Source organism: Chrysemys picta, chromosome 17 (genome assembly GCF_011386835.1).
Source record: "Chrysemys picta bellii isolate R12L10 chromosome 17, ASM1138683v2, whole genome shotgun sequence".
In the NCBI taxonomy this organism is placed as follows: domain Eukaryota; kingdom Metazoa; phylum Chordata; order Testudines; family Emydidae; genus Chrysemys; species Chrysemys picta.
In genome coordinates this window covers 7,663,416-7,685,585 of record NC_088807.1, presented here as the reverse complement: position 1 = coordinate 7,685,585, position 22,170 = coordinate 7,663,416, and the positions used below count along the sequence as shown (strand labels likewise).

Genomic DNA, 22,170 nt, shown 5'->3' with positions numbered 1-22,170 from the left:
ACTTCCTTGGGCCTCTCAGGAGGCCCATTCTGGTGCTGAGCTCAGTGAACATGCCCCCGCCCCAGCATGGTCCTCCACCCACTGCTCACAGGTTTGAGGGAGTGGAGCTGGGGAGCAGCCCCTCTCGCCTTCCCCATTGGAACACATGGCAGCAGCTTTACCGGAGCTCAGCTGGGGAAGCAGGGACAGCAGCCCCCGCCCAACCCAGGGCTCTGAGGTCAGCCACCAGACTCCTATTCCCCAGGAGCTGTTTACAAGCCCCAAAGCAGCAGCAGGGACAGGTTGGGTGGGGGGAAGAGTGACAACCCCAGCCAGCACCCAAGGCCCCTGCAAGCACCCACTGATGCATGGAGGGAGGAGGGGGCCGGGAAGGGTTGGCCGGGGTTCCCCATGTTAGCCAGAACTCCCCACAGCAACGCACTGCTCCCCCACACCCCTCCCCTAGAGATACACCCAGGCACCATGTAGAACAGGCACGTGCCCAACACACTGGGGAGTTGGCACCTGAAGGATGAACTCGTAAGCACAAGGCCTGGGAAAGCCGGTCTGTGCGTGCGGGGCGGGGCGGTGGGGCTGCCCAAGCACAGCCTGGACAGGCGATATCCCGAGGCAGGACTGCCTGGGCAAGCGAGACACACCGATATCCGGAATGACTTCGTCCTCATCCGTGTTGCTGTCCTCCTCAGAGTCCTCCTCATCTCCCCGCTTCTCCAAGGAGTTCTCGAGCTCAGCCACGGTGCTGTCCTCGTACGTGTAGCCAATCGATGCCTTCTTCTCCGCGAGCCTGGGCACAAACACTGTCTGTGAACGTGTGCTGCCAGGGCAAGGGCACAGGGCACCCACCCGAGGTCCCTGGAGTCTTGCAGCACCAGCCTCCCCTGCTCTCAAAGGGCTGCTCTGTTGACCCCCACGTTGTCCCGGTTACGTTTGGAACCCAAAGCATAGTTAATGGAGAACCACTACAGAAAGAGCCCTGGGCACCGAAGGCCTCCCCCCGCTCCAGACACATAAGCGCATCACCTTGCCCTCCCCTGAAGCCGTGCTGAGGCACCAGGAAAAAGGGCTGCCTTTTTTCACATTCCAGCTCTCCCAATCGCTGGGCAGGGCCCTCCCGCAGGGCTGTGGCCAGCAGCCACCACGTTGGTGGTGCTACGCATGCAGTCTGACTAGTCGGAATACTGGCACTGAGGCAGAAATAACCCAGTCTCAGGCTTCGGGACGAGCTGAGCACCGCAGGGTCCGGGAGGAATTGTCCCCAGTGCTACTCCCGTCCAGCAGCTTTATTATTCAGGAAGAGGAGGGGAGGACTTCCTCTGCCGCATCAGGTATCAGCCACTCCCACACTCCCTGGAAAGCCTAATTCCGAGGCAGGGTAGAGAGGAAGGACTGTTGCCCCCCAGGCCCAGGGAGATGGGGCTCAGAGGGCAGTGGCTGTTCATTCTGATCCAACTTGGGGCACAAATACATTCACTTCTGTCTCCTTCAAAGCATGCCTAGAGGGGCAGCTCAACATGCACGTCACTGGGGACCAGCACCGAGCCTCTTTTCCCCCATACTCACTTCTTTTTCTCATCCTCATTGGGCTTCTGGAGTCCCCCATAGAGCTCATCAATATAGATCTGATAGAGACACTGCTCCTCCGAGACTTCAGACAGACAGACAGACAGACAAGGGAGTTACATGCCAGCTTGAGGGCAAACACCGATGCCAACAGGCCTTGATAACAGCTGAGTGTCGGGGCTCATTCGAGGTGACACAGGTAAGAGGGAGCCTCTCCTGTATGCATCATCAAACCACATGGGCAGAGCAGGATCCCTGTCTCAAGAGCCGGGAGAGCACAGGGGAACGGGGACGGATTGCTGATCATGAATCCTAGAAGTCACTGGTTGGAACGCAGCCTGGCCCAGGAATGGCTGAAAGCGGTTACCAGCTGACGACTGCTTGAGGACTCCTAGGTGAAGGGCTGGGTGACATGTGCAAGTTACCAAATGTGCACTAACTGCCCCCTCAGTGTTATTCTTGGCAGAGAACCCAAGAGCCGAACGGGCCATGGAGGGGGAGGGAGGGTCCCTCCCTCCCTTCCAGAGGGGCTCCTGGCAGAGCACAGCAGAGCAGAAGTTCACAGAGTGATGTCAGGAACCGTGCCCTGCTGTTGCCAGCTGATACCTCTCACCAGAGCCAGCTTCTCTTCACAGCATCGCCCCCAGGGATGTCTCCGTGCCCCAGTGGACAGTGGTCTCCAACAGACACTTACTGCCAGCGAAGTCGTTCTGCACCAGACCCCTGTAGCGCTCGTAGTTACACTTCCGCTCGTCCGACTCCTGCTCAGGAGAGCTGAGAAGGAAGAACACACACTGGCACCAGGAGACAACTGGGCAGGCAGGACAGAACTAAAGGTGACCGGCTCAGAAGCACCTCAGTGACTTAGCAGCCCACGGCCCATTTCCACAAGTGACTTGCTGTGAGCTTCAGGCTCCCACGTCACATCTCAGCAAAGCACTTCTGGAAATTGGACCCGACAGCAATTGTGGCTGCATTCTGCTAACTCCACTGTTCAAACAGTGCGACGTTAACCCCTCGGTGGCTGTCCCCGTGCATCAATGGCTATTAATAGAGCTCAGCAGGACGGCTGCACGGCTACCCGGGAGTCTCCATAGGCAAGGCTGAAGCCAGCTCTCCTTTACAAACCTGGTGCAACTCTCCCTCCCCTGCAACCCAGTTGGCCTCAAGTTTCACGGGGGACAACGTGCCTGGAGTTCTGGGAAATCTGGGGTGCTTGGGAGATACGCAGGGTCGTCCCCACTTACAGCTGACTTGGCTTAGAAACATTAAGTTCAGTGAAGACAAGCTCTGAGAGGGGAGAACTGGGTGGTGAAATGTAAAAAGCAACAGAGGGTCCTGTGGCACCTTTAAGACTAACAGAAGTACTGGGAGCATAAGCTTTCGTGGGTAAGAACCTCACTTCTTCGGATGCAAGACATGTGAAGAAGTGAGGTTCTTACCCACGAAAGCTTATGCTCCCAATACTTCTGTTAGTCTTAAAGGTGCCACAGGACCCTCTGTTGCTTTTTACAGATTCAGACTAACACGGCTACCCCTCTGATACTTGGTGAAATGTAGTTATTGAAGCTGTTTCTGCAGGCCTCAGGACAAACTTTGCAGAGTCTGGAATCTGGATGGGAGGAGCGGCAGATGGAGGGGATGGGCAGGAAGGAAACCCATCTAGAAGTCTACTGGCCATTTCCCAATAAATCCACCTCCAGCCCAGTCCACCCAGTGCAGCTCTCTCTACACCAGGATGGGAAGCAGGGAGCCACATGGCAGAGTCGTGCAGGGACAGAGCCTGCTCCTTTCATCTGGCAGACTCCAGAGTCATCTGCCTTGGCAACTCTTATCAAATTTTTAAACTAAGGTAGATCCCAGCCCCCTTTAATGCTGGGGTCAGAGCTGGAAGTACCAGAGAAAAGTACCAGAGAAAACCCCATTTAGTGAAGTTTAAATTAAAAAAAAAATAAATTTTTAAATTAAATTAATGGAGATATCCTATCTCCTAGAACTGGAAGGGACCTTGAAAGGTCATCGAGTCCAGCCCCCTGCCTTCACTAGCAGGACCAAGTACTGATTTTTGCCCCAGATCCCTAAGTGGCCCCCTCAAGGATTGAACTCACAACCCTGGGTTTAGCAGGCCAATACTCAAACCACTGAGCTATCCCTCCCCCTATTCTGTTCCAAAATGGACTCCGTAAACGGATCTTTCTACTTGGTCCTGCTAGTGAAGGCAGGGGGCTGGACTCGATGACTTTTCAAGGTCCCTTCCAGTTCTAGGAGATGGGATATCTCCCTTAATTTATTTATTTATTTATTTATTTAACTCTGCTCCATGTGTGAGCCAGTCCCAGCTGGCTTTAAGGCCTCCCGCCATCAATGATTTTGGCTTTCCTTAGTGTGGCCGAGCCAATAGAGCTAACGAAGCTGAATCCAATCCTTTCTTTAACCACAGCAGTCCTGCTTGCTTTGTTCCCACCAGTTATACCTGGGCAAGCCCATGGAGCTGCCCTGGGCCCTTTATTTGTTTGGCAGAACATTATAGCAATGACATGTGAAAAGAGACCCTTGTAGGACTCAGAGCCCGGGTCAGGTCTACAGAGCTGGTAGATGTGGGAGGAAGGAGGAGACAGTCGTTTTACTTGGAAGCCAAGCACATTTAACCCAGAACCGATCAGAAACATGGAATCCCAGTGCCACAGGGTCCTTTCAGAGCCACGTGAAGCAAATCCACGCTTGGAGAACCCACTGCAGCTCCCCATCACCACTGGTGTTGGACAGCCTGGAAAGTCGGGGGTCGGGTTACATTTACCAACCCTATGCCCTAAGGGATACCAACAGCAACAACAAAGAATGCTCCCAAATCCCATTGGTCTGCACTGATCACCCAGCACTCTATGCCCTGCTAGAAAGGAAGAGGTTGGGGGCTTCCAGAGAAGAGCTCCCAAGCAGTACTCCATGGAAATGGCTTACATTGGGTTGAGCAGTGGTGGGGTGTACATGGGAATGTAGTCCAGGTGAGCTCGCACATCAAACCGGTCGATCATGTTGTTCGTATCCCCTTGCCAGGGCATCCTGCAGGCAAGAGAGCAACAGACAAACTAAGGTCATTTAGCACCTCAACTGGGTACAAATGACAGACCTGCCAGCGAGACAAGCTGCTATGAAGAGGAAGCCAGAGGTGCTGGGGCACTCAGTCTAGACCCAATGCAGTTCAGTCCCGTGACATCTGTGCACTGGCTCTGCTGTATGGTACACAATGGGACACGCTCTCAGCCAGAGCGTAGTGACAATCGGAGTCTAGTAGGCCTACCCCAGGTAGAAGCCTAACTGTGGGAAAGTGGATAAAACTTCATCAAATGTCACAATAATCTATAATAATAACTGTCAAGGGGAAAAGGTGCCAAAGGGAGACAGAAAAAACGAAATGAGCCTAACAGAAAGGCCTCCTGATATAACTCAAGTATGTGAGATGGACATCATGCCAGGTAAACAAAAATGTGTGGAGCCGGAAATCAATAACCCCAAACTGGTGTGTCAAAAACTAAGCCTAACTGATGAACAAGATAACGAAGGGGTGTGCTATTCCTTCCATCACTCCGTTTTGGGGTCCTCAAAAGGAATGATGGGGGGGGGGGGGGAATCAACAAGAACAATGCTGGGTGACTAAATCAAGGAGAAGGAGTGATGGCTGCTACCCCCACCATCTCCTGAAACATTGGTATCCACCAAACCACCGCTGAGCCTTGGGGCATTCTAATCCCAAGAGAATTCTAATCCTAGACCAGACCAGGCCAGGCCAAAGAGAGGGACCCGGATGACAGCGCCATCTCCACCGGCTAAATCCCAAACACTATCTGGGATATGAGATTGTTGTCCCACACCTCCTTGTGCACTCTTGTCCTTCGCTGCCTTATTTCTTCTCTCTCCTATCCCTCTCCCTTTGCCTTCTGTTTAATAAGAGTGTGGCTTAGCAGGTGAAGACTGTATACACCCCTACCCCAATATAACGCTGTCCTCGGGAGCCAAAAAATCCTACCGTGTTATAGGTGAAACCACGTTATATTGAACTTGCTTTGATCTGCCGGAGTGTGCAGCCCCGCCCCCCCCCGGAACGCTGCTTTACCGTGTTATATCCAAATTCGTGTTATATTGGGTCGCGTTATATCGGGGTAGAGGTGCATTTTGCAAACACCGCTGTAAGCCTGTGATCAGTCAGGCAACTAAAGGCAAGGCCCTAAACAGCCTGATGCTGGTACAAGTTTGCCAGGTCTTAAAGGGGCTGATAAGATGATGTGGTGTGCCTGTGTTTTTCTAACAGTATTTGTCTTGTCTTCTAGGGAACAGGATTAGACCTTAACAACAGCTTCAGCCTGTCTTTTCTCTTTTCCCCAAAAAGAACAGTTATATTTGATTTCATCTAATAGACTATCACACAAGGGGTTTTTTCCCCCTTCTAAAAATGGTCTCCAGCGAAAGGGAACAAGGGATGCTGTTGCAATAAAAGCCTTAATACTTTACATTTCAAATACTTCAATTGTTTCTACTTCTTCTGTATCTGTAAGAAAAGGCTACAGGGATTTTTAATTGTATGTTTGCCATGGCACTAAGGAGGCTGAGGTCTCTGCATACCAAACCCTGAACCTTGTTTAACGCTGTGACCAGGTCATGTGACCACCTTTGACCAATTTATTCCACCTAAATTAATACAAGCAGCCACCTGTGACCCTGAGCCTTAGCGCCCTCCCTTTGAGAGTCTTGTTCTTCACCTCAGCAGGGCGAAGGAGTCTAGCATAAAAACACTGGTGCACTTGGACTTTCGAACTTTACTCACCCCCCAGTGGGGAGGAAGACAAGTGACCTTGTTACGTGTAACAGGTATGTCCTCAGAGGTGCTGCCAAAGAGAAATCCTGGGGCTTGTGGGGTCCTTTAAAATAAAGGTGCAGGGGAGGGGCCTCTGCTCATTATTAACATTAGGAATCGTCCACACAGCGTGCTCTCTCTGCTGGAAAACACTAGTGAAAACTGAGCACTCAGGAGGGGAAGGAGGCGGAGCCAGACACCTTAGAACGCCTTGTTCCCATATATTTCACTCAGACTTGGCAGCTGGCGGAAAGATCTAACACGCCCATCCCTCCAATGAGGAGCAGAGAACGCCGCCAGTCCAGCTGCCTGCCCACCCATCAGTGAGCGCCCCGCAAGAGTGGGGAAGAGCCGACTGGACGTTCCTGCTTCTTCTAAAGGTAAACACCAGGCAGAGCATGGTCTCGGAGGTGCCTCTATCCAGCAGGATGCAGCACTTGCCCCACTCCAGGGGTGGGGAATGGGGGACATCTTTGAACTTGCCTCAGGGAGGATAAAGAGTCAGAAGGAGGGAGGGTCTGAGCCTGGACAGTCTCCTCTCAAACCACTGTCCCACAGTCAGCCTGTGCTAGAGAGAACAGTTCCCTGTGGTCTCCCATCCCCCAACACAAACCTGCAGCAGGACCCCAGCTCCACAGAGAGGTCTGGCTAAGGCCTTGCCTGCCTCACGTATGGGGCCCTACCAAATTCACGGTCCATTTCGGTCAATTTCATGGTCATAGGCTTTTTAAAACCAAATATCATTATTTCAGATATTTAAATCTGAAATTTCATGATGCTGCAACTGTAGGGGTCCTGACCCAAAAGAGGGGAGTGGGGGCATTGCAAGGTTACTGTAGGGGGTTTGTGGTATTGCCACCCTTACTTCTGCACTGCTGCGGCTGGCGGCGCTGCCTTCAGAACTGGGCAGCCAGAACGTGGCAGCTGCTGGCCAGGAGCCCAGCTCTGAGGGCCGCATCACTGGCAGAAGCAGCGCAGAAGGGAGAATGGTATGGTATGGCATGGCATTGCTACCCTTACTTCTGAGCTGCTGCCTTCAGAGCTGGGCCCTCAGCCAGCAGCTGCCACTCTCCGGCCACCCATTGCCACCCTTACTTCTGCGCTGCTGCTGGCGGTGCTGCCTTCAGAGCTGGGCGCCTGGCCAGCAGCCGCCGCTTCTTTCCACCCAGCTCTGAAGGCAGCGCAGAAGTAAGGGTTGTGATACTGCCACCCCCTTAGAATAACCTTGCAACCCCCCCACAACCACATTTTGGGTCGGGACCCCCACTTTGAGAAACGCTGGTCTCCCCTGTGAAATCTGTATAACATAGGGTAGAAGTACACAAAAGACCAGATTTCACAGGGGAGACCAGATTTCACAGTCCGTGACACGTTTTTCACAGCTGTGAATTTGGTAGGGCCCTACTCATGTACCTTGACTTATTACAAGGAGAACTAGCCGTCTCCACTGTTTCTGGGGATTGGACCCAAGGTCCCTGTGCTGAGTTGCTGATCATATGCCCTGAGGATGGGGGGAGGGGGAGGGAGGTGTCAATCCCTAGGGTACAGAACTGTACTCACAAGATGGCGTGCTCCCGCCAAGCCGACGTGCCGGCCAACAGCATGCTCAAGGGACAGTCAGCCTGAAGTGCAGACAGCAAAGGAGCTTCAGGTGCAACGGGCCCCAAGCCTCCCACCAATTCTGGGGGGTTTACAGCCACTTCTTCCCACCTTTTAAAGAGATTTCTACAGTGCCGTGTGAACATGAGAGGAAGGAACTGACCACAGAAGGGACCCAGCATCATGGACAACACACAAAAGCAAACAGGAACACTCCAGACCTTCCCCCTCTTCTCCTTCACTCGGTCACCTCAGGGGATCCCACTAGTAATATAACAGCTACACCAAAGAGAGAGCAAGTTGATGGTGCCCCTTCGAGGACCTTCCAGCCACAATCCCCACCTGCTTCACTATGCTCCCAGCCTGTCAGTGCAGAGCTAGCAGGCAGGGCCCGCTCAAGCTACTCACATGTTGACAGGACTTTCAGCTGCAAGAGCAACGGCAGAATCCAAGTGGACCTTACACGCCCGGCCATGCACTTGGAGGAACTGAGCTGGGTCCTTTTTCTGGAAGAAGCACAAACACCGAGGTGTATAAAGCTGGCATTTTACGGGATCTGGTCAGTTTGAGCAAGGCACCAAGTTATGCAGATGCTGAATGGCTGAGTCCAAAGCCACTGTAAGGGGTTTGCGCATTCATTAGAGCTACAAGTGAAATCCCTTCAGAGCAGAGCGTCTGACAGTACCATGTGCAGGGGGGTGTTAAACACATCCTGGGGAGCTCGGGCAGCAACAGTTAAAGTGCCGAGCTCCACTGACGAAGCAGCCCCTGCTTACTCGAATCTGCTTCACGTGCTTATCGGGGCAAGCAGTGACAACAACTGTCACTGCTCTTAGCCCTGCAGAGCCAGCACAGCTGAGACGGAAGGAGCTGGATTCGATTCCTTCGTATGTGTCACCCAGTTTGCTTCCTACACGGCAGGTAGTTGCACTTGAGCACATTCAAGAAAGGCTAAGGGGCTGCACAAGCGGTACAGCAGACCCGGCTTGGCCTGCAGAACCTTTGTTACTGGCGTTGCTGTGCAACAAAAGAATCGAGGTTTGCTCACAGATCCCCGGTGAATTCTGTGATGCTGGCAGCTAGGGAAAAAACCATTTTACTCGTAAACTGGGCAGACTTGCTATGGCGTTAACCATGGCTCGGAGCAGGACTGCATTTTAGAGAGGGACACACGCCAGGGAAGCAGGCCAAAGAGCTGATCCAAGAGTCGTGCTGCGGATCAGGCACTCCGGCACGTGGAATGTTTCCTGTAATCCTGCTCTGTTCTTCCAGAAAGGAAACTGAACCTGCAAGAATTCAATTCTGCATAATGCCTCACAAGAGCATAGCAGGCCAACAAACCATGATAACCACACAGCCCGCCAGTCAGCACCACAACCCTGCATCCCTCTCCTTGGAGCAGCCCAGCACGCTGCTCTGCGGTCACAGCACCTCTGGGACAGTTCTGCCTGCTGAAGCAGACGTTGGTATGGGATTCCACACGCATCAATTCACTTAGGCAGAGGGGACTGCAGCTCTCAGGGGAGGACTGAGCCTCCAAAGCAATAGGAGTGGTTGCCACAGGGCCTCGTTCCATTTCTCCTTCCTCGGCTTTGGAGGGAGGCACAATGAATATTGCAGGCCCGCACTGTGCACAGGGAAAGCCGATACTTTCAGAAACTCAACTGTGTAATTTTTCCCTGCGAGACACAATAATGTGGTTTGTAGCCACCTGATCTACAGCAAAACCCCACAGCACAGAGGTGTTTCTAGCCTGAGACAAACAGGCTTGGCACTATCTGTCCAGGCCTAACGACCGTTAAAGGCAAAAACTTAATGCAAGAGTAAAGTCACCGAAATGAGGAAGGGCCGAAGGTCCCAGCAGTAGTGGACACGCACCTTGGACGCTTCCTGTGTGTGCTTTGCAACTGAACAGCAATATATAAAGCTGCATAAAGCCAGACATGGGAACAGAAAACAAGGGGCGCACTACCCAACCCGAGAGCAAGGGCCACAGATCGGGATGGCGGGGCCAGGGCCGGGGCCAAGGACACTCACTATTTTTTCATAGTATTCTCTCCGACGCTCGGCTCGTTTCTTATAATCGACCATCATCCCACGGAGCTTGCGCTCATGTTTCCGGGCTTCGTGCCACATCCTGCTGTCCGCAAGCTGTCAAAGAGAGGGAATACAGAACTGAGTAAAACCAACAACCTCTCAGCACTCCCAGAGCCTGGGGTGCACTCTAGGATGTGTGCACACAGCCGAGGAGAGAAACGCAGACTCCACTCTGCACACAGACACCAGCAAGCTCAGTGACTGAGCGTTACGGTTTAAGCCAGGAACAAACATGGTTGCAGAGCGCTGCGGTGGATGCCACGGCCATCGCCAACGGCTGCAATCAAACACTCCCCCAAGCCTCAGCCTCAGGGAGCCAGTCACAGGGATCAAGACATTGTCTACACTTACACAGGTGCAGCTGTGCTGCTGAAGCACTTAGTGAAGATACTACCTACACCTCCCCAAGAGGCAGTAGCTATGTTGATAGGAGAAGCCCTCCTATGTTGACAGGAGAAGCTGTCTACACCAGAAGGTTGGTCAGTATAACTGCGTCACTCAGGGATGTGGATTTTCCACACTCCAGAGCAACACAGTTATACCAATGTAAGTTTGTAGTGTAGACCAGGCTACGTATTCTAGGGTAGAAAAGCATCAGGCTCCCCTCCTCATTCCAGGACCAGGAAGGAGAGGCTGTAAGAGATCATAATCAAAAGGAAAAATCTGCTACATGGCACCCATCCTGAGAGACTCCAAGAGCACAAAGTCTTAGGCAGAAGGGTACAGAGGAGAGCATCAGGCAAGGGCCGTGAATAGGAGAGTCAGAGCATCCCGGAGAAGTGGGCTGAACATAAGACTAGCCAGACTGGGTCAGACCAATGGTCCATCTAGCCCAGTATCCTGTCTTCCGAGAGTGGCCAATGCCAGCGTTTCAGAGGGAATGCACAGAACAGAATTATGGAGTGATCCATCCCCTGTCGTCCAGTCCCAGCTTCTGACAGTAACTGCAGCGAGGGGTCTATTTGGTCTCTCTCTGAGCAGGTGGAAAACAGCCTCTTGGCTTCAAGGCTGGCCAGCCAGGCTGGAAGGATATTACAGTAGTAAGGTTACTGGTGTGAGACAATGCATAGAGTTTAGAGAGACAGGTGGGAAATGAAAGGAGAAAAACATTTTAGCACAGGGACAGCTAATCCAAAGGAAATACACCACAAGAGGGAGTGAGCGGGACAGCAGGAACACCTACTCGGCCAGGGTACCTCTCTGCCCCCACACTCCCATCACCATGACATCTGAGCGCGTCAGTCTTTCATGTACTTATCCCCATGCCCGAGTGAGGCAGGGCAGGACTATCACCCCCATTGCACAGATGGGAATTGAGGCCCAGAGAGACTAAGTGACTTGCCCAGAATCACACAGGATGTTTGTGATGGGGCAGGAATTGACCCCAGGGTTCCCACCGGACCATTCTTCCTTCGAAGGCTGAGAGCAAGCCAGACAGGTGCTTGCATCGTGAGCATCCCAAAGACACCCTGCAGACATGGGCTGCGCTCACATCAGGACAAGCCCCAAGAGCCCTTGGCTGGAGTCAAGGGACTGAAAAGCCCCATTAGCTCCCTTCCAGTCCACTTCACACCTCACTCTCAGGCCTTTCCACGCCCACAAATCCCCCCCCTCCCCCGGAACAGTTACCAGCCCTTCCGCAGAGACACTCTGAGTGCCCAGCCGGAGGAGGGGGGGAAGGGGGCTAATCTCAAGAGAGGTCACAAGCTGGATGGAGGAGGGCGATACTCACAGAAGAGCAGCGTGGAGACTTGGGAGCAGCAGTCGCGTACTCACTCAGCACAGCCCATGAGCCAAGGGAAGAGGCGCCTAAACAAAGAGCACACTGCAGGTTAGTGGCCTGGGAAGGCACACCGCAGGGCTACAACAAACAGAGCGAAGGCCACGGGTCTCTCGGTGTGGGGGGAATGGGGGTCCCGCCCTCAAGGGGACACACGCTGTGTGCAGGAGCAGCTCCGTCCTCAGCACAGGTTCACTAGAATCACCTCACTGACCGCAGCACAGAACAGGAGCTGGGCTGCCCCCAACCTGGGGGCTGCAGAAATGGGCCAGGAGTTCTTCCTGCTCTGCAGGGAAAGGTCTCCGCTATGGGCCCCGGCCCACACATTCACACTCAATACCACAGCCAAGACATGAGGAGAGTCCGGCTGGCCAGGAGCTCCTTTGGTTGAGCAGTCTTTGCTGCTGCTTCTACCCCAAGCTTACTAGGGAACCCCCCCGCGAGGAGCCCAGCTCTGTCAGCTCCAAGTTTGCCATCTCTAGCCTGAGGGTTAAGGGCAGAAGGGTCTCCTCACTGTTAATGGACCTACTGAAGGAATATTCCCAACCCAAGAGAGGCAGTGGCTACATCACGTCTTGCTGATCTTCTCTTTGAAGAAGTTGACAAGCTCCTGCATGGAAAGAGCATAGGATGGGCAAAAGTTAAAGCTGAGCTTTCACCACATGGGGGGGCAGCGCCCAGACACCAGCACCCCCCATTCCCTGCCCCACATGGGGGGCAGCGCCCAGACACCAGCACCCCCCATTCCCTGCCCCACATGGGGGGGCAGCGCCCAGACACCAGCACCCCCCATTCCCTGCCCCACATGGGGGGCAGCACCCAGACACCAGCACCCCCCATTCCCTGCCCCACATGGGGGGGCAGTACCCACACACTGACAACCCCCAATGCCCCACCCCACCCCACTCAGGGAGACAGTGCCCAGACATCAGCACCCTGCATCCCCCACCACACTGGTGGGAGTGGGGCAGCAGCACCCATAGAGTTTAAGATCAGAAGGGACCACCAGATGATCTAGTCTGACCTCCTGTGTGTCACAGGCCACCAACACCACAAAACCCAAGAACCGAAATTAAACCTAAGCATTGCAGCCCACAGGAGACGAGACTATTACGTGCCACAGGCAGAGAACAGGAGGGACTGAGGGGCCCCCACAATGGCAGGGAAATGATTACATGAGATACACCCTGATAATCCTGGCAAGCGACCAGCACCCACACGCTGCAGAGGAAGATGAAAAACCCACAAGGTTCCTGCCACTCTGACCTGGGAGAAAATTCCTCCTCCACCCCCACATATGGCAACCAGTGAGACCCCAAGCCTGTGAGCAAGAACCAGCCAGCCAAGCACTTGAGAGAGAGAGAGAGAGAGAGAGAGCGCTCAGTGCCATCCTCACCCAATACCCCCTCCACCTAGAGCCATGCCTGAGGCATTAAAGGAAGGAGCCCCAAAAAAAGCCCAGAATACTTTGAAGAAAAAAAAATCCTTTCCTGACCCCAGCAGGCAGCTGGCTAAAGCCCTGCTGCATAAGTTTTTAGGAACATGATACATAAATCAGAAGAGAGCACCAGGGCTGCTGATCCCTTTCCCCTACCCGATCATAAGCAACCCCATCATACAATCACACTCAAATTTCAGAGAACCGTACGACTGGAAGCGAGGATTATGTATTATCCAGTGGTTCTCAACCTGGCCCAATCAGCACACAGCTGCAGCCCATGTGACACAGATCATAGAATATCAGGGTTGGAAGGGACCTCAGGAGGTCATCTAATCCAACCCCCTGCTCAAAGCAGGGCCAATACCCAGACATATTTTTGCCCCAGATCCCTAAATGGCCCCCTTAAGGATTGAACTCACAGCCCTGGGTTTAGCAGGCCAATATTCAAACCACTGAGATATCCTCAGGGCCATACAGGCAGTATTGCATCTGTGGCCCATAATGGTAAACAGGTTGAGAACCACTAATATAAACCATCCCTGACAGGTGTTTGTCTCACCTGCTCTTAAAAATCTCCAATGATGGAGATTCCACAACCTCCCTCGGCAATTTATTCCAGTGCTGACAGGAAGTTTTTCCTAATGTGTTGCAGGGGTTCTCACACCACATTTTTTGGTGGCCTCAGAGTGCAGCCACCAACTCTTGCTGGTGGCCGCTTTGACTTTAGGAAAAAAACAAACAAATATGCACATGTCCATGTCCAAATCATTGTAATTTATTTATGTAGGGTTGTTTTTTTGTTTTTTTTTGCAGATTCAACAACAACACACACACGTCTCTATTCTTTACAGAGTAGAAATCCAAATAGGGTGCTTTGCACGTTCTTGTCTTTGTTGTTGTTTCCTTTGCCTTTTTGGTTGTGTTTGGGGGTTTTTTTAGACTTGCTACCTAGTAAGTCTGCTTTGTATGTTTGTTAAAATCACTTTTCTCAGCAGCAGACTTGTTAGCTAGCTGGGAGACAGTGAAAAGTGACATTAAACATACAAATATCACTTTTCACAGCAGACTTACTCAGCCCAGATGGGCGAGGGGCCAGGGGTGATAAGGACGGGATGAGCCTGAAGCCCAGCCGCTGGGGGATGGAGCCTGCTGCTGTGCAGACAAAGGCCCACGCTCAGAGCCCGTGGCCGGAGCCCGCTGCCGCTCAGCCAGAACCTGCCGCCTGCCACACCAGTGTTGAAGCTGGAAGCCTGAACCCCACCACCCCCGGAAAGGTGGAGAACGCACACCGGCTGTCTGCTCATTCAGCATTTGTGGCTCAAGAGGGAGTTAAGGGCCCGGCCCAACCCCTCCTTGTGGCCACCATCCCCCCGCATCCCTGCACACGATACTGTGGCCTGTGGCCACGGTGGCATCATTTGAGAAACGCTGGTCTAGAGCCCCGTGTAGATACAAAATTTCTATCTGTGGATGCGGATATAAAACATATCTGTGGAGCTGCAGGGCTCTACCAGGAACCGCAGCGGTGACAGCAGGAGCAGGTTGGGCTGCCGCTCGCAGGAAGCAGTGCCCAGTGCAGGCAGCTCCTCCATTGTGGCAGTACTGCCCCCAGCCCCGCCCACTGGGGTGGTCACCAGGCTCACCGGCAGCTGTCTGTCCACGCTTTGTGTGTGCAAGTGCTCCCAGACACGAAACACGCACCGCTGCATGGAAGGGACTCCTGTCCGGGAACATGCGAGTCGCTTGTGGATATAAATTTCGTATCTGCGTAGGGCTCTACTAATGTCCAACCTAAACTGCCCTTGCTGCAATTTAAACCCATTGCTTCTTTTCCTATCCTCAGAGATTAATGAGAACAATTTTTCTCCCTCCTCCTTGTAACCTTTTAAATACACCACTACCTCGATATAATGTGACCCAATATAACATGAATTTGGATACAACGCGGTAAAGCAGTGCTCCGGAGGGGCGGGGCTGCGCACTCCGGTGGATCAAAGCAAGTTCAATATAACACGGTTTCACCTATAACACGGTAAGATTTTTTGGCTCCCGAGGACAGCGTTATATTGAGGTAGAGGTGTACTTGAAAACTGTTATGTCCCCTCTCAGCATTCTCTTCTCCAGACTAAACAAACCCAATTTTTTCATTCTTCCCTCACAGGTCATGTTTTCTAGAACTTTAATCATTTTTGTTGCTCTTCTCTGGACTTTCTCCAATTTGTTCACATCTCTCCTGAAATGTGGCGCCCCCAACTGGACACAATACTCCAGCTGAGGCCTAATCAGCACAGAGTAAAGCAGAATTACTACTTCTTGTGTCTTGCTTACAACACTCCTGCTAATACATCCTAGAATGACATTTTCTTGTTTTGCAACAGTGTTATACTGTTCACTCATATTTAGCTTATGGTCCCCTATGACCCCCTAAATCCCTTTCCGCAGTACTCCTTCCTAAGCAGTCATTTGCCATTTTGTGTGTGCGCAACTGATTGTTCCTTCCTAGGTGGAGCACTTCGCATTTGTCCTTACTGAATTTCATCCTATTTACTTCAGACCATTTCTTCAGTTTGTCCAGCTCATTTAAAATTTTATTCCTATCCTCCAAAGCACTTGCAACCCCTCCCAGCTTGGTATCGTCCGCAAACTTTATAAGCGTACTCTCTATGCCATTATCTAAATCATTGATGAAGATACTGAACAGAACTGGACCCAGAAGTGATCCCTGCGGGTCCCCACTCATTATGCCCTTCCAGCTTGACTGTGAACCACTGCTAATTACTCTCCGGGAATGGTTTTCCAACCAGTTGTGCAACCACCTTATAGTAGCTCCATTTAGGTTGTAATTCCCTAGTTTATGAGAAGGTCATACAAGACAGTATCAAAAGCCTTACTAAAGTCCAGATGTATCACAGCTACTGCTCTCCTCACCCCATGCACAAGGCTTGTTACCCTGTCAAAGAAAGCTTTTAGGTTGGCTTGACACAATTTGTTCTTTACAAATCCATGCTGACTGTTACTTATCACCTTATTAGCTTCTAGGTGTCTTCAAATCGATTACTTAATTATTTGCTCCACTCTCTTACTGAAGTTAAGTTGACTGGTCTGCAATTCCGTGGGTTGTCCTTATTCCCCTTTTTATAGTTTGGCACCGTATTTGCCCTCTTCCACTCCTCTGCAATCTCTCCAGTCTTCCATGACTTTTCAAAGATAATCACCAAAAGCTAAGATATCTCCTCAGTCAGCTCTTTGAGTATTCTAGATGTATTTCATCAGGCCCTGGTGACTTGAAGACATCTAACTTGTCTACATAAATTTTAACTGGGTCCTTCCCTATTCTAGCCTCTGATCTTACCTCATTTTCACTGGCATTCATTAAGTTAGATGTCCAATTACTACCAAACATTTTGGCAATAACAGAAACAAAAAAGTTATTTAGCACTTCTGCCATTTCCACATTTTCTGTTATTGTTTTTCCCGCCTCATAGATTAACATGCCTACCCTGTCCTTGGTCTTCCTCTGAAATGTTCCATAACTCTGAACAAAATGTTACAGACTTCAGCCACGGTGGGGGGCGGGGTCAGTGCTCCAGGCAGGGGGGATCATGGCTCCAGGCTTCTGCCCTGGGGGAGCACCAGGGCTCAGGGCCTTAGACCTGGGGGGAGCGCTAGGGCTGGGGGCTTCAGTCCTGTGGCTCTGCTCCCAGTTTCAGCATGGGGGACGCCGGGGCTCGGGGCTTTACATGGGGAACACTGGGGTTGAAACCAGCTCTCATCTTGTAGCTAAAGCCCCGAGCCCCAATGCTCCCCACCCTAAAGCTCTGCACCTCAGTGTTCTCATGAGGCAGAAGCCCTGAGCCCCCCCACCCCACCTGGCTAAAGCCCTGAGCCCCAGGGCTAAACCCTAAGGCAGAACAGTATTTGTTTGTTTTTTTGCTCTTTGTCTCCACTGTTGCCTGACTGATTACTTCCGGTTCCAAGGTTGTCCGGTAAGTCTGTAACTCTGGTGTTCATACCTTTGAGGTTCTACTGTAGATTACAGAATAAAAGCTACTGGTTAGGCCCACTTATTGCTGGATGTGATAACGACAGTTTTCTTCATCAAATCATCTCTGAACCAACAAGAGGTGATGCAATTTTAGGGTACGTCTATACTACCCGCCAGATAGTGGCGGAAGCAGTCGATGGGGGAGCGCCAGCGGTTGACTCGCCGCCGTCCTCACAGCCAGGTAAATCAACCTTAGATACGCCGGCTATTCGCGTAGCTGAAGTTGTGTATCTTAGGTCGACCCCCCAGTGCAGACCTAGCTTTAGACTTGTTTTTGGTAAGCAGTGAGATCATCATAGAAGAACTGGTTGTGAGAAATAACGTTAAACAAGTGATCATGAGTTGACTGAGTTAAAATTAAATGGAAAGGTCATCAAAACCAGGTCATCAGCTATGATTTTTTATTTCAAAAGGGCAGACTTTTGAGCAATTAAAGGAATTAGTTAAAGAAGTCAACTGGACTGAGGAGTTCAAGGACTTAAATGTGAAGGAGGCTTGGAATTTTTTTCAAATCACCTATACGAAAACTATCTGAAACATGCATCACAAGGGGGAAAATTTGTAGGGAAAGACTCCAGAGCCAGCAGGATAAATAGCCACCTTAAAAAGGTTACTAGGAGTAAGCAGAGAACTTTTAGGGAATGGAAAAAGGGGTTGATAAGCAAAGAAAGCTACATCATGGAGGTTAGAAAACATAGGAATAAAGTGAGGCTTACTGAAAGTCAAGCTGAATTATTTAGTTTCTTTGGCAGTAGCTAAGTAGTGGTTTCTTAGTTATACAAATAAAAAGAAAATAAGGAAAGGATTAGGTTGGGCCACTATGCAGTGCAGATGGGAAGAAGACTAAAGAATCTAGGTATGGCGCAAAAACTAAATGTATACTTGCCTGGGTTTTCAGTGAGGATAACATGGAACATGTGCCTGAAGGCAGCATAGCTGATGGAAATGAGTGTCTAGAAATGCAAATTATCACATCTGAGGTGGAACAAAAACTTAAAAGCACTTAATGCTCTCAAATCAGTGGAACCGGATAATTTCCCTCCCAGAATAGTGTAAAAAGAACTGGCATATGAGCTAGTTAATCTGGTGGCAAGAATTTTTAATAAATATATGTACGTAGGAGTTGAACCATATGACTAGAGAACAGCTAACATTGTGTGTATATTTGGGGGGGGGGGGGGAGGGGGGACGGACACGACACCTGGGCAATTATAGACCTGTTAATCTGACCTCAACAGAATGCAAGGCTTTGAATTGTGAAGTAAATAATAATTAAATTCCTAGAGGTAAACAGTGATGGGGATGTAATGCAATACGGGTTTCCAAAGGTAGATCACACCAGACTAATCAGATAACCTTCACTGACAGAATAAGCAATTTTTTAGATAAGAGAAGTTCAGTAGATTTAATATACCTGGGCTTCAGTTAAGCATATGATACAGTACCACATGGGAAATTATTAGTTAAATTAGGGAAGATCAGTATAAGCATTGTAAGGTAGATAAGGAACTGACTTAAGGGGAGAAGACAATGGCTTGTGCTGAAAGATGAACTGAAAGGTTATTAGTTGAGTTCCTCAAAAATTGGTCTTGGGACCAATGTTATTCAATATCTTTATTAATTCATAAATTCCAACAACAGAAAGGACCACTGTGACCATCTAATCTGACATCCTATATAACAAAGGCCAGAGAACTTCCCCAAAATAATTCCCAGAGCAGATCTTTTAGAAAAACAGCCACTCTTGATTTAATAACTGTCAGTGATGGAGATCCACAACCCTTGATAAATTGTTCCATTGGCTAATTACGCTCACTAAAAAATTTAAGCCTTATTTCTAGTCTCAATGTATCTAGCTTCAACTTCCAGGCACTGGATGTTATATCTTTGTCTGCTAGACTGAAGAGCCCAATATTAAATATTCATTCCCCAAGTAAGCACTTATAGACTGATCAAGTCACCCCTTAACCTTCCCCTTGTTATGCTAAATCAATTGTGCTCCTTGAGCCTATCACTATAAGGTATATTTTCTAATCCTTCAATCGTTCTTGTGGCACTTCTCTGACCCCTCGCCAATTTATCAACATCCTTCAATTTTGGGCACCAGACCCGGACACAGAATTACAACAATGGTCACACCAGTACCAAACACAGAGGTAAAAAATACTTCTCTACTCCTACTTGAGAATCCCCCATCTATATAGTCCTGGGATGCAATAGCTCTTTTGGCCATAACATCACATTGTGAGGTCATGTTCAGTTGATTAGCTCCCACAACACCCAAATGTTTTTCAGGGGTAAGTGCTTTCCAGGACAGTCTCCCAGGCACATTCCTGCACATGTTCCATGGTACAATCCTTACTGAAAACTGAAGCAAAACATTCATTTACATTTTAGGAACATAGAAAATATGGGTTGGAAGAGACCTCAGGAGGTCATCTAGTCCAACCCCCTGATAAATCATCCCAGCCAGGGCTTTGTCAAGATGGGCCTTAAAAACCTCTAAGGATGGAGATTCCACCACCTCCCTAGGTAACCCATTCCAGTGCTTCACCACGCTCCTAGTGAAATAGTTTTTTCCTAATATCCAACCTACACCTCCCCCACTGCAATTTGAGATCATTACTTCTTGTTCTGTCATCTGCCACCACTGAGAACAGCCGAGCTCCATCCTCTTTGGAACCCTCCTTCAGGTAGTTGAAGGCTGCTATCAAATCCCCCCTCGTACCTAGATTACCTTCAGCCTTCTCCCCATTCACATCACACAATGGCCCAAACCCACTCAGCCTTCCTTATTCTTTTATTTATATCACCAGTTCTCAACCAGGGGGTCTGAGGCTCCCGGGGGGGGGGGGGGGGGCGGCAGAGGGCACGAGCAGGTTTCAGTGGATCCACCGAGCAGTGCAAGCATTATACTCACTGGGGCCCAGGGCAGAAAGCTGAAGCCAAAGCCTGAGCAATTGCTTTGGGATCCTGGGCAACTGCCCTGCTTGCTACCCCCTAATGCCAGCCTGGCTTTTATATGCAGAAAAGCAGTTGTGGCACAGGTGAGCAGTGAAGTTTTTATAGGTGGGGGGGAGGCACGCAGACTCAGAAAGAAAAAGGTTGAGAACCCAATTTATATAATTATACCCAGCTACTGATCGCTCCATCCTCTGCTCGCCCCACACTAAGGGAGGGGGGCACATATCCAGGTACCATTACCCCCAGAGCCTGCAAGGGGGGGGGGGGGGAGAACCATGCCCAGCTACCATCAACACTGGCCCCCACCCCCCGCACTGGAGCGGTAGGGGTGTGAACGTGCCCAGCTACCGTCATACCCGGCCCCCACCCCCGCCCTGGAGAGATGGGGGGGAACGTGCCCGGCTCCCATCACCCCCCCGCCCTGGGGAGATGGGGGGGGGGGGGAACGTGCCCGGCTCCCATCACCGCCCCGGGGAGATGGGGGGGAGGGGAACGTGCCCGGCTCCCATCAACCCCCCGCCCTGGGGAGATGAGGGGGGGGGAACGTGCCCGGCTCCCATCAACCCCCCGCCCTGGGGAGATGAGGGGGGGGGAACGTGCCCGGCTCCCATCACCCCCCCGCCCTGGGGAGATGAGGGGGGGGGAACGTGCCCGGCTCCCATCACCCCCCCGCCCTGGGGAGATGAGGGGGGGGGGAACGTGCCCGGCTCCCATCACCCCCCCGCCCTGGGGAGATGAGGGGGGGGGAACGTGCCCGGCTCCCATCACCCCCCCGCCCTGGGGAGATGAGGGGGGGGGAACGTGCCCGGCTCCCATCACCCCCCCCGCCCTGGGGAGATGAGGGGGGGGGAACGTGCCCGGCTCCCATCACCCCCCCGCCCTGGGGAGATGAGGGGGGGGGGAACGTGCCCGGCTCCCATCACCCCCCCGCCCTGGGGAGATGAGGGGGGGGGAACGTGCCCGGCTCCCATCACCCCCCCCCGCCCTGGGGAGATGGGGGGGGGAAACGTGCCCAGCACCCATCACCCCCCCTCGCCCTGGGGAGATGGGGGGGGGGGGAACGTGCCCAGCTCCCATCACCCCCCCCGCCCTAGGGAGATGGGGGGGGGACGTGCCCACCTCCCATCACCCCCCCCCCCCGCCCTAGGGAGATGGGGGGGAACGTGCCCAGCTCCCATCACCCCCCCGCCCCGCACCGGCCCCGCACGGACACTTCCTACCAGCGCCGCCATCCACCACTCACCAGCGAGGGCCGCGGTAATTGACCCGGAACCGGAACAGGGAGCGATCACGTGATTCAATCTCCTCCGCCAATGGCTGCCGTTCCCCCGCTGGGCCCCGCCCCCCGGGGTGGGGCCGGGCTGGGCTAAGCTGGCGGGGCAGAGGTTGCTGGTTTCTGCCGCCTGCTGGGCGGCGGCGGCGGCGCAGGCGCAGGCGCAGAAGCTCTCGGGGCCTCGCGCCGGTGCCCTGTGGAGGGCTAGGCGGGAACGGGGCGGTCGCCCTGGGAACCTGGGAGAAGGGAGGGGCCGGTGCAGAAGGACCCAAAGCACAACTCCCCGGGGGGGGGATGAAGCTGGGGCAGGGGCTGCCCCAGCTCCTGGCCCCCAGGCGCTTGGTGACCTTGGCACGGCCCATTTTGGTGCAGTGAGCGGTGCAGACAGTGTGGTCACAGCAGGCCAGTGGGCTGCCCTGGGATAGGAGGGAAGGGCCTCCCCTGGGTTGGTAACTGGTTAAAAGACAGGAAACAAAGGGTAGGGATCATTGGTCCATGCTCAGAATGGACAGCGGTAAATAGTGGTGGCCGCCAGGGGTCTGTACTGGGACCTGTCGTCTTC

At 52.2% G+C, this 22,170-nt stretch overlaps 1 protein-coding gene across 10 annotated transcripts in view; it reads right to left on the bottom strand.

The window, feature by feature from the left end:
- CLASRP (CLK4 associating serine/arginine rich protein) overlaps positions 1-21,652 on the bottom strand; it is a 45,033-nt gene extending 23,381 nt beyond the window's left edge. For 5 of the 10 annotated variants that reach the window (XR_010593355.1, XR_255873.4, XR_010593356.1 and 2 more), the window contains exons 1-9: positions 21,579-21,652; positions 12,415-12,495; positions 11,838-11,914; positions 10,046-10,159; positions 8,417-8,514; positions 4,519-4,620; positions 2,255-2,334; positions 1,561-1,645; positions 639-784 (exon numbers count right to left, since the gene is read on the bottom strand). Coding sequence is in view for 6 of the 10 variants with exons in the window: in XM_005295694.4 (XP_005295751.1) it covers positions 639-784; positions 1,561-1,645; positions 2,255-2,334; positions 4,519-4,620; positions 8,417-8,514; positions 10,046-10,144 (610 nt within the window). In the remaining 4 variants the exon portion in view is untranslated. Of the gene's footprint in view, positions 1-638; positions 785-1,560; positions 1,646-2,254; positions 2,335-4,518; positions 4,621-8,416; positions 8,515-10,045; positions 10,160-11,837; positions 11,915-12,399; positions 12,496-21,555 lie in introns of all 10 variants that reach the window. The other 5 variants (XR_010593357.1, XM_005295695.5, XM_024111764.3 and 2 more) reach the window with 4 other exon arrangements.
- Positions 21,653-22,170: the final 518 nt, after the last annotated feature.